At 56.4% G+C, this 10,772-nt stretch overlaps 4 protein-coding genes across 4 annotated transcripts in view; 3 read left to right on the top strand and 1 right to left on the bottom strand.

Moving 5' to 3' along the window:
- Positions 1 to 383: 383 nt before the first annotated feature.
- On the bottom strand, positions 384 to 1,086 carry VDAG_06385 (uncharacterized protein; the record flags this gene model as incomplete). Its single annotated transcript, XM_009658763.1, has 3 exons — positions 384 to 534; positions 613 to 844; positions 909 to 1,086. The coding sequence occupies 3 exons, from the start codon at positions 1,084 to 1,086 to the stop codon at positions 384 to 386; spliced, it is 561 nt and encodes a 186-aa protein (XP_009657058.1).
- Positions 1,087 to 3,596: 2,510 nt separating this feature from the next.
- VDAG_06384 (uncharacterized protein) lies at positions 3,597 to 4,136 on the top strand (the record flags this gene model as incomplete). The annotated part of the gene is made up of 3 exons (XM_009658762.1): positions 3,597 to 3,633; positions 3,795 to 3,820; positions 3,882 to 4,136. 3 exons carry the CDS (start codon positions 3,597 to 3,599, stop codon positions 4,134 to 4,136), a joined length of 318 nt encoding a protein of 105 aa, XP_009657057.1.
- A 2,682-nt stretch (positions 4,137 to 6,818) lies between these two features.
- Positions 6,819 to 9,944, top strand: VDAG_06383 (uncharacterized protein; the record flags this gene model as incomplete). Its single annotated transcript, XM_009658761.1, has 2 exons — positions 6,819 to 8,823; positions 8,875 to 9,944. The coding sequence occupies 2 exons, from the start codon at positions 6,819 to 6,821 to the stop codon at positions 9,942 to 9,944; spliced, it is 3,075 nt and encodes a 1,024-aa protein (XP_009657056.1).
- Positions 9,945 to 10,692: 748 nt separating this feature from the next.
- The window catches only part of VDAG_06382 (uncharacterized protein), a gene marked incomplete at both ends in the record, with an annotated part of 960 nt that continues 880 nt past the window's right edge, over positions 10,693 to 10,772 (top strand). Inside the window, one exon of the mRNA XM_009658760.1 lies at positions 10,693 to 10,767. Within this exon, the coding sequence (XP_009657055.1) occupies positions 10,693 to 10,767 (75 nt within the window). The remainder of the gene's footprint in view (positions 10,768 to 10,772) is intronic.

The raw sequence follows: 10,772 nt of genomic DNA, 5'->3' as shown, positions 1-10,772 counted from the left end.
GGGGAGGCCATGGCTATCATTCGGCACACGTCTTTGTTGGCGATTGTCACATAGACTACTGACTTCTGTCGCCCTTCACGAAGGGGCGGGAGAGGGGGGTTCGGGGTCTGTGGGGCGTCGTTGACATTTCTCACCCCCTGGATCTGCGTCAATATGCATCATTCTTCATTACCAGTGCCGGGTCTTGGCAGGGATGCCCGCTCCGCCGTGTGATCGTCTGGCCCACCAACAATATCGAGCTTCCTTTCTGAGACAGACACCTCCAACGTCGCGAACTGTCGTGTGCCATTATCCGGGTCGGACGGCAGCTTTTCTTATGTCCCCCCCTCGCCTCCGCACGTCGTTTGTCGTGCCGTGCTCCGTCGATGGACACAAATCGGCCATCACGACAAGCCCGAGATGCGGTGGGTGAACGACGGCATGGCCTCGAAGAAGAAGTGGCCCGCCACGGGCATCTGCGACACATCAGGGTGCTTCCCGGGAATGGTCACCTGCGTAAACGAGTTGGGCAGGATCCATGGCTCCTTGAAATGTCTGTGTAATCCGGCGTCCCATCAGCTACCAAACAAACCAATGGTCTCGCGTGGCAAACCGGCCTACAGCACCACTCACACATTGTCCTTGTACTTGTGGCTGACCGTCATCTGCCAGTTTGATGCTGAAAGAAAGGCGTTGATCTGCACCTGGAACGAGTTGTACAGCGCGACCGAGCAGATGGTGAAGCCGTCTGGGTAATTGTTGCCCGGCCCCTGGGCGGTGCTTGTGCCGTCCCAGTCCCACGAAACTTTGCAAAAGGCGTCATTGACCTCCTGCGTGAGCTCCGAGTTGGGATCGTAAAAGTTGACTAGCGCTCGTATCAGTAGATGAGCGGCAAAGTAGTCTTTTTTTTTCATTCGAATCTGACTAACACTGCATCGTGCAGGAGTAGAGCGAGGTTGGTGCTGGTTTCGTGCAGCCAACTTTGAGGTCGGCGAAGGTGACATTGAGCCACGGATATCGCGGCCTCGGTGCATCCCCTGGTGTCATGTCGAGGGTGGGCATAGCTGCCACAAGAGGAAGGAGGAAAAAAAGACGCGTAATATACATATTGGTGATGATCAAAGATGTGAGCCGATTAATTGAGTCTGGCAAGTGAGGATGAATTTGCTGCTCCGGCCGGTTCGAAGACTCAACACTTGCATCATCAGTTGTTCGCCTCTGGTCACTTTATAGTGCAAAGGGTCGAGTGCCGCCTCATGCTGGACGCTACCCGCCACTGGCAAGCTTCTTTCATTCATAGCGCACGGCAGATTCCTGAACCGTTGGGTAGATGCGGGCATCCACTCATTGGCTACAGATGTAGCAACTTTGACGCAACCGCGATGCGACCAACTTTGCATCTCCCGTACCTTCGTCAAACAGAAAGGTCTTTTCCTCTCCGGAGATCGACCAGATCGGTAGTAAGACCGTCTATACGAAGCCAGCATTGAAGCGGGCACCCTGCCCAAAGGGTCTTTGCCGGAGAGCTTAGAGTTACACCTGCATCCAAGCTTACCCTTGCGGTTTGTCGCACGGTAAGCCGTGCCGAGAGACACATGTGTTGAACACAGCGTCCAAGATTGGCGACAGTGACAAGGTTGATGACATTGATATCGAGGCAGGTACCACAAGGCCGGACCCAGTGTCTCGGGAGAATGAATTTTTAGCTCTGACCGCCAGTGCTGAAGTCCTGGCGCTGCATATCGACCACGACAGAAGCTGAAAGCAGGACGGACAGAGAAGTGAGGGGACTTGATTTGCACCAGTTGGTAGCAACTCACAGAGGTCCGAAACCACATGGAGCCAGTCGATACCGCGCCGTGACCGCCCGTCGTCACCCATCGCAACGGCTAGCTGCCGGCTGGGCCTGCTGACGTCAAGCCTTGGTCAAACAGCAGAGGACAAATGCCAGCGCGAGCACAGTTTCGACCCGCCAATGAAGTCTCAAGCCTCCACTGGCAGCCTTGTTGAGTAACTGCCAAGTTTTGCCGCAGACCGACACCTATGGTGAGGATCTTGCGGTCAGTAGAGGCCTCCATCGTCTTGTTAGGAGGGAATGCCGTGTGACAGGCGGGCGGATCATGACGCTTCGCACTTCGTATTGCGGCGATGAGCCACTCAGGTCCACAGCTATACAATTTGAGAACAGGAGCTCCCGCGACACGCGTTTGCCTTGAGGAAAACAGTCTAGCATGTCCATCATCGGCACTCAATTTACGTTAGTGACGGCTTCGGCAGTGCCTTTGGGAGCTCTCGAATCGGACAGCCATCCCGGCCAAAGCTTAAGACAGCTGTTGACGTGTCTTGCAACAGAGACTGATGCTGAATCTGGATGAGCATGCCGGGCTCGACATGCCGCCAAGGCAATTTTTGAAAGAACAGTAGGCGTAGTGTAGAATTTGGGTGAGGCTGCAGGGCGTCGTCATGATCTGTAGTCCTGGGTCCGCTCGGGTGAGGCAGCTTGCCGTGACAAGCAAACAGTCTCAAGGCGTGCATCCGTCGACACGTTACTATCACGCGTGGCAAACCGGAGCATGGCCAGGTTTCCCGCCGCAGAGGAGCCGTGGCGTCGAGCCAAGCACGAGGCTTTCAAGGCGTGTTGGCGACATGTGACCAGTTCTAGTGTAGCGTTGTTGTCACGAAGCATCCGGCTTCCGCGGTTGCGGGGATGATATGCGTTCAACGAGTACGAAACCCACGACTATGAACCGGGCTGTTTTGGGGTGACATGTCACGGAGACAGCCCTGTTTAGTTTTGTGGGCGTCTTGAACGTGTTTGCCAACCACCACGAGAGGTGGGTTACGGAGAATGTGATCCTTTGTGAAGCTGAGTTCGCCAGTGATTTGCAACCCTTGCAATGGCTTCAAGATGCCGGCGTGTAGCCATTTTGGTCCATTTGTAAGCCGCATGGCTCGTGACCTTAGAATAGGAGGCATGCTGAGGTGTTGAGTTGTTGTTGGGGAATCTTGATCTCCATTTTCGGCGTCGACTGAGAGGAGCCTGACGGCATGAGACTATTAACTGGACCTCGGTCACATCGTTACCGATCTTGCTTGGGGAACGTGGTTGACAGACAATCGGTCAAAAATGCAGTTCATGTGCAGACGGTTGTGCGATTTCCTTACCACAGATGGCAGTGCCGCATGACTAATCTTGTTGCATGCTTCCCTCGCATAACCTTCACGCCCTCACATCGTGTCGTCAAGGCCAAGGACGCCGATCTGATGATTCGGAGCAAGCTTTCACTTGCGTGCCTGGGAACATGAGTGCATGGTCTCAGGTCTCTTAGCACGTTGCCCCAAGTCGCAGAACGGGATACTCTGCAAGGGTTTCAGTGACACAGGCTTGGGTTCGAGTGCGCCTTTCGGTGTCTCCAAACCCAGCACGTGGTTCAGACAGAGCGCCTCCTTGGACCGTATCTAGGTGGTACCTACCTTAGGTACCTAGGTAGGTAACCAAGAATGCCTCGCCGCATGTCGGTGATCAATTCAGCCTCATTCACCAAGCTGAGACTTTTTTGATGCGATCTCCTTTATAACGGCAGCCATCCTCGAGACCCTGACATGCTTCTCCCACGATGTATGCCACCCGCTCCATCATAATATGCATCGCCAGTACGACCCATACCCAATTGACAGCGAAGGGAGGCCCGCCATGATCCGTCACCCAGCGACGGGATACTGGTGGTCTAGGCTGTCCCTTCGCTTGCTGTCCGTCGTTTTCAACGTTGCCGCTGTCGGATTCTCAGTCTTTTACCTTACGAACTGGACTATAGGCCCTCTTCTCATGATGGGACCTCCGGTGCGTCTCTACCTCGCCCATCCAAATCACCGTGATACTAAATCGGCATCTGCCACGGTAGGCTATTCTCGCTTTTCTCTGGAACTGCCTCGATCTTCTCTGTCTTTGCGTCGTCAATGATCGTCAAGGCGTCCATCCCATCGCTTGCATCATTGTCGACGGCCTGCTGTTCCTCGGGCTGGGAGCCATGTCCGGCGTGATCGCCTTTACCCTGTCAAAGCTCGACGACTCGGGCTACTACTTTGCTTTCTTTCAAGACGAGGCAGGCGAGGAGTATCTTCGCATTGTCCTGGGCTTCGGGATCCTGGCAACGTAAGTGGCGCAACAGCCGTGACAACCCCGCCTGGTCCCCCCCGCGCTGGGCTGAACATCCCAGGATTCTCCATTTAGCAATGTCCATCGTGGCGTGCTTTGAGATGAAGCAGCGCCGTGCTGCCGATGCTCGGTCCACCAGTCGTCGTAATGATTGTGGTGGTCTGACGAGCCAACAACCCCAGGCGGCACCTTTGCTGTCAGATCCACCACCTGCATATAGTCTGTCGTCGAATCAGGCTTCCCGCACCGAAGAGCATGATCAGGTCGTAGTCCCTGGGACGGCTGTGGACTTTTCACCCTCACTGGGAAAGAACGTCCCTTGAGGAATGGACTTTTGTGAGAGTGTCAGCATCTCCGCTGTCTCTGAGAGCAATATTGAAGGCCGTGAAGAGTAAATGGTTGACGCCAAATATATCTGTCATACTCCTTGGCGTCTGAAATATGGTGTTTGTAGCAGCTCGGGCTACCCTTCGGTGCAAGATGTGCCTTCGACAGTCACGGGACAGATAGAAACCGACAGAGTGATGTGGCTAGACAAATTAGGTATGGCCATTCACCGACATCAGAGTGCAGCGGTGTTGGGGCCAGGAACATCCTTCGTAGAACACATCGTCAACTGTGGAGTTGGAGGTCCTCCTTCTGTACTATAAGGGGTGGAGGCGCTGACCGTGCGAGCTGCACCCAAGCTGGTACCTGAGGTCTAAGGTCTCTCCCTAACCATGAGAGGCAGGCCCAGGCAGTGAACAAGCGTCACTTTCCGACTCTCCGAACCCAGCTGCAATGCAATGTGGTGCTATTAATAGCGAGGAGCTATCCACCTCGCAACCCACTCTGGACAATGGCGCTGACGACCCAAGCACGATAGACAAGATTTTGTTCCTCGCCGCGACCAAGAGGGGAAGGGGATCGACGCAAGCTTCCATCTGTGCCATCTCCTTCCCAAAGACGACCGCTTTTCTCCCATGTTGAAGCTGAGAACCATCTCGCAATTGGCGATTTGCGCATTGGCAATGACGAAGACGTTGCTGATCGGTGCGTCCGTTGAGCGTGATCCTAGGATGACGGATGCAGCTTGGTGGGGGGGTGATGGCTGGCAGGGGGGAAGATCAAAGGGCATTCGGGTTGGCCATTCCATGGAGTAGACTAAAAAACCTCACTTTGCAAAAATAAACCAGGTCGTCAAAACTCAACTCGACCATCATGTGGCGTGGGCGTGTGCTGTGTCATGGACGCGAAAGGCCGTTGTTCGCAGCTAGGCCCAGTCCCAATGCTGTCGCCGCATCCAGCAGGAGTTGGTAGCTTGCCTCAGCCGCACCAGCGTGTAAGGTAAGGTAGGTAGTCTCAAATGCTTGAAGGGTCCTTTCTGTTTTGGAAAAAAGCATAATAAAGAGTGAGCAATAGTCTCAGTATGGGGAACAGGGGGGGACAAGGGGGAACACGAGGACCCGCCCTGTTGTAGAAGGATCCACGCCCAAGATCGACGAGACAGAGAGACTCGAGTCTAGGACACGTTGGTCTGCCGTGGAATGGCTCGAGAATGTGGTTATGGTCAACCCTGCCTAGACTTGTGCCATTGAGTTGTCTGGTGGGAATTAGGCGGGCGTTGGGGCCAATATCACGAGCCACAGGTATCTAGGTACCTAGCAAGCCTAAGGTACCTAGGTAGGTACCCAAGGACCCAAGGCGAGGTACTAGGTGGTTGCCCTGTCATCCGAGGAGCCAAGCTGCCGGACCCCGGATTTCTGGCCTGTCCATCTTCTCAACATGTTGTCGCTGGTTGAAGGTCATGACAGGGCCCATTGTCTGCATGGGTTGCGGTAATTTGCCCTGAAACTTGTTTCTCCTGCATGCTCTACAGCAGGTCTCTCAGGCTGCAGACGATGTAGGTAGGTACCTGCTTCTGCTCCCGCACTGCGAGCCCACGCACTCTTCACTCGTCCGCCGCCCCGCCCTCTTCAAAACATCAGAACCAGGCTGAGCTTGCAGCTCTGTTGTCTCCCGATCGGGAAAGGAATAGCGTTGATGATAGACGCAACAGGTGTTCACTGGTTGATGAGCACTGCCCCTTTACCCTCTGTTGACCCCTCTTCCGCCGCGGCGTCTCGCCCCCCCCAGTCTCCCCAGTCAGAGCGGTTGAAGGCTGGGTCAGCCAGGTCAGGCTGGCAGGAAGCTTGCAGGGAAACCTGACCAAGAGGGAACGCCAGCGCAAAAAATAGGAACACGGCGCATCATCTCCCACTCCCACTCCTACTCTCACTCCTCCACTGCCTCACATCCTGCCCTCCCGAACCCGTCCTTGTTCCCTCCGCCTGGCCTTGGTTCGCGGTGGCTCCCTTTTGGCTTTGCTCTGCTCTGCTCTGCTTGGCCTGGCCCTTGCTCCCGTTCCTTGTTCACTGCAAGCCGAGCCAAGGTGAACCGGCGCAGTTCGCTAGCGAGCCCAGTGAGCCAGCCAGCTAGCGGCAAGCCAGCACTGCGCGCGCAACCTGCTTTGAAGCGACCATCTCGCAACTCTGACAGTCCAGCTGGAAAGGGGACCTTGCAGCTCACCGCGTCTAAGCCTCTCACACGGCCCTGGCACAGAAGTTGGTTTGTCTGTTCTTTTGTCGAGACAGGGGCGGAACACACGTCTGCCCTTCTCCATCCCGTCCACCTTTTTTTTGTGCGTCCACCTTTTTACCTGATAATGCCAGTCTTCGGCCGCATTGGCAGGCATAGCAATCGCTCCCAGAACGCGCTTGCTACTGCTCCCGAGCCATCTCCACTACCAGCTTCAGCTTCACCTTCCGGACCCGGGACGGCATCTGGAGCAGGTCAAGGAGTCGGACCAGGACCAGGACCAGGACCAGGACCTGGACAACTACCAGGAGGATCAGTGCCCTCGTCGTCGTCGTCGACGACAGCAGGCCCTGGTGTTGGGCCTGTCGCTGGTGGTCACAACCTCAACCTCAGCGTTCCAGCCTCTGCGGCGCCTTCCTCAGCACCCCCCAGCGCTACTTCCTCCTCCCTTTCTGCCGCATCGGGCGCTTCCCCTCAGCAGCAGCAGCAGCAGCAACAACAACAACAGGCTGCGGCAGGCGCCATCAACACAAACAACAACCTCAACCACCGTAACATCATCTCAACCTCTACCGTTACCACACCCAGCAGCGGCAGCAATACCGCCAACCTCCGTCATTCTGCTTCCCCCACTGCTGTCTTTAGCCAGAGCGAAGCCCTCGACCGAGCTATTCAGCAGCAGCAGCAGCAACAGCAGCAAGCGCTCTCCCACGACTACAACAACCCCGCCACAGCCTCCCCCCATCGCGGCTCATCACAGCTGCACAACCCCGCGCCTGTGCCTGGACAAGCTCCTCCCGGAGCTTTCGACCCCCGATTCAGGAACCAGGACTTTTCCGACTCGGTTTCCCGGTCGCAATCTCAACGCTATTCCACCACTGCTCCTCTGCAAGTCCATCCGCACTACGGTGTCGCCTCCAATTCGGTCGACGATCTCCAGTCCACCCTCCACCCTGCCGGCCCCGGTGGTCTGAGCCAAGACCAAGGTCACGCGCCGCCCGCGCCCGCTCCTGCTGCACAGCCAGAGAAACGCTCAACCCGCAGACTGATTAAGAACATCTTGACAGGGTCAGGCCGAGACCACCACCATCATCACCAGCAGCAGTCGTCCCTGTCACAGCCGCCCCAGTCAGCCCAGGCACAGCCCTACGACAATACCGGTGGACTAGCCCGACGGCCTTCCAAGCGGGTGAGCAACCCACCATCCATCAGGACCGGCCCTTCACAGCTGTCCCAGGTCTCTCTGGACCAACCCTCTGACTGGGCCCCTCCCGTTGTTCAAACACAACCTTCACCTCTGCAAGGATACGGCGAGGCCGAGAACCAGTACTTTGGGCATTCTTCGAATCGCGACACCTTTGCGCAGACCCCCCAAGACGCCAACACCCGAAACTCGGTTCGCTACGTCTCCAGTGACTTGGAATCGTCTCCCTACGAGGACAGCGCCTACCAACAACAACAACACCAACAACAACATCACTCAGCGCAGCAGCAACCGCTGCAACAACAAGGCCTCCCACTGCTCCAGACTTCGCCTGACCAACAAGACCAGTACGGACAAGCGGCATTCGACTCCTCGCCTCAGCAACAACATTACCAGCGAACCAGCCAAGCGCACGAACAATACCCCGGCGGACCACCCCCCATATTCACCGACAGCGGCCATCTGTCAACAAACTCGAGACAGCAGAACCCGGAGACGAGTTCGCAGCTGTCTCACGAATCACCCATTGCCGACCTCGACGCCCGTTCAGGCACCTATTCGAATCAACACTCTCCTGCCGTGCATTACGCTTCGCACCAAGCAACCGATAGCCCCGTGACTCTGCTGCCTCCCAACCATCAACAGAGAGAAATGGCACCGGGTGCGAGTCGGCGACAACAAGATTCGGAAAAGAGCCTGCGTGGACAAAGCGAAGCACAGGCAGGAGCTCCTCCCAACTACAGACAGAGCCAGCCTCCCATGCCTACCGGCTCCTCGACAACAGGCCAGGGTGCGGGCCTACGCGCCATCCCCGGTCCGGAGAGGCAGCCTACATTCGACTCACAGTCGGGCGACCAAGGCCGCAATAGCCCTCAACCTACCAACGTTGACCGCGATGCTGCCGATCCCGATAAGTTCAAGGAGCTATGTATGTGCAGACGTTTGACTGTCGATGGGAATTTTGACTAATGCGTTGTAGTGTTCAAGTACAAAAATGTCAAGCGTCTCTACTTTGATGGCAAGAGTCAAATTGAGAATCTGGGCTCGCAGATTGAGCAGCTGCAGAACGCAGTCGCAAACCAGCGCATCACCCAATCTCGGACGGCGCTCGACGACAGCGAGTACCTGACCAGGTTCAACCGTCTCAATGGTGCCATCAATAACCTGTCCTTCAACATTCGTAAAGACTGGAAGAGCGTGCCGCAGTGGCTTGACAGATATGTAAGCAGTGACGCGCTCAAGACAGGGCGGCAGGAGATGACGGCGGTTGGCCGGGCGGTCATTACGCGATGGATCGTCGAGGAGATCTTCAACAAGTGCTTCCATCCTGGGCTGAGCCCTGGGCTCAGCCAGCAGCTCAAGGAGATTGAGCTGAGCATTCGGCGCAACTCTTACACGATGAACGCGCGGGAAGAGTTTGACGCCCTGACAGCCAAGATTGTCAGCTGGAGAATGGCTACGCTGGAAGGTCTGCAGAGGACACTGAACTCGCCGGAGAGCGAAGAGAACCGGGCGCACTGGACGAACCTCAACACGGCGAAACTGACGACGCAACTCTACCAGTATCTGGCCGAGCCACCGCCACCAGGTGTTGACGGAAGCGCCTCGATGATTGTAGAGCTGGCCGTGGGTATCGCCGCCAACATGCCGCTCGAGAGCAGAGACGTAGCCATCACATATCCGCTGCCTGGCGATGCAGTCAACGTCGACTTGATGGATGTCGAGAAGACAGGACTTCCACCTGTCGAAACGGCGAGCGACGACGCAGAAGATGACGAGACAGATACCAAAGAAAAGACGGGTGGTAAGGGGCGCACAGAGAAGTCGAGAAGCGGTATGTTCTCCGCCTTTCTCGGCGGCGGCGGCGGCAGCAGCTCCACGTCGTCGTTCCCGCCGAGAAAGAGTAGCTTGGCGTCTAGTACTGACGCGCCTGTCTCCTCAGCTCTACCACCGAAGGACAGCAACAAGGTCCGGTTTGCGGCATTCTTGGCTGTGGAGGTCCGCGGTCGACAGGTGCTGACAAAGGCGCCGGTCTGGACGCTGGGGTGAAGGATGCTTGAAGGCCAAAGTTTCAAGAGAGACACATGGTTCGCGTGTCACTTGGTAGACGTGGAACACGGGTGTATGGCGAGGCTTACGAGAGACATGACGATGCATTTTGTGGCAGACAGTCCCCTTGTCTGCGCCGCTTGGCGGGGGGGATTGGTATTTTTCAGAGAGAAGGGCTCTGTACTAGGCAAGCCTGCTTCGCTCGGCTCGACGAGCTCGTACGTACGTAGCATGATACCAAGCAAGACGCTCGTTACGCCGTATGCAGTGCTGTAGCTCGCGTTCATAGTTTGACCCGTGCCTGCCCACCTTGAGGTCCGAGGACGAGACCAACCTGAATAAATAAATGGCACTGGATCGCGTCTCGAGCTTTGGTGACCCCCCACCTGCCCCTCCTCATGGTCGTCTTGGCAGAGGTTGACATGTCACCGCCTGCCGTTTTGAGACTAAATTGCCAAGCACCCCACCACGCCTGTCAACACCAGGAAGCCAACATTTTGATCGACTGCGATCGAGACGTCTTGCCGAAGCCCCGAGAAGGAAGGTCAAGAGCGCGCGAACAGACCAACCAAGACTCCCAAATCACCTGTCCCATCTTCGCCCAGAACCTGCGACGCCATGTCCCAAAACCCAGCCCACCTAGAGCCCTCGAAGCTCGGTACAAAAGACTAGTACGCTTCGCTGCCCCCCCCCCCCTCACACCCAGCAGGCCTGGTGCATGGGATATGTCGTCTTGTCAGGGTAGTCAATGTTACACGAAGGCGCGCTGCTGCATAAGTTGCTTCTCTGGGGGTTTGCTTTTCAATCTGCTGCTGGCATCCACGTGGA

This window comes from Verticillium dahliae, genomic scaffold (assembly GCF_000150675.1).
Source record: "Verticillium dahliae VdLs.17 supercont1.12 genomic scaffold, whole genome shotgun sequence".
NCBI classification, from domain to species: domain Eukaryota; kingdom Fungi; phylum Ascomycota; class Sordariomycetes; order Glomerellales; family Plectosphaerellaceae; genus Verticillium; species Verticillium dahliae.
The sequence above is the reverse complement of the archived record's forward strand: the minus strand, read 5'-3'. Positions and strand labels throughout refer to the sequence as shown.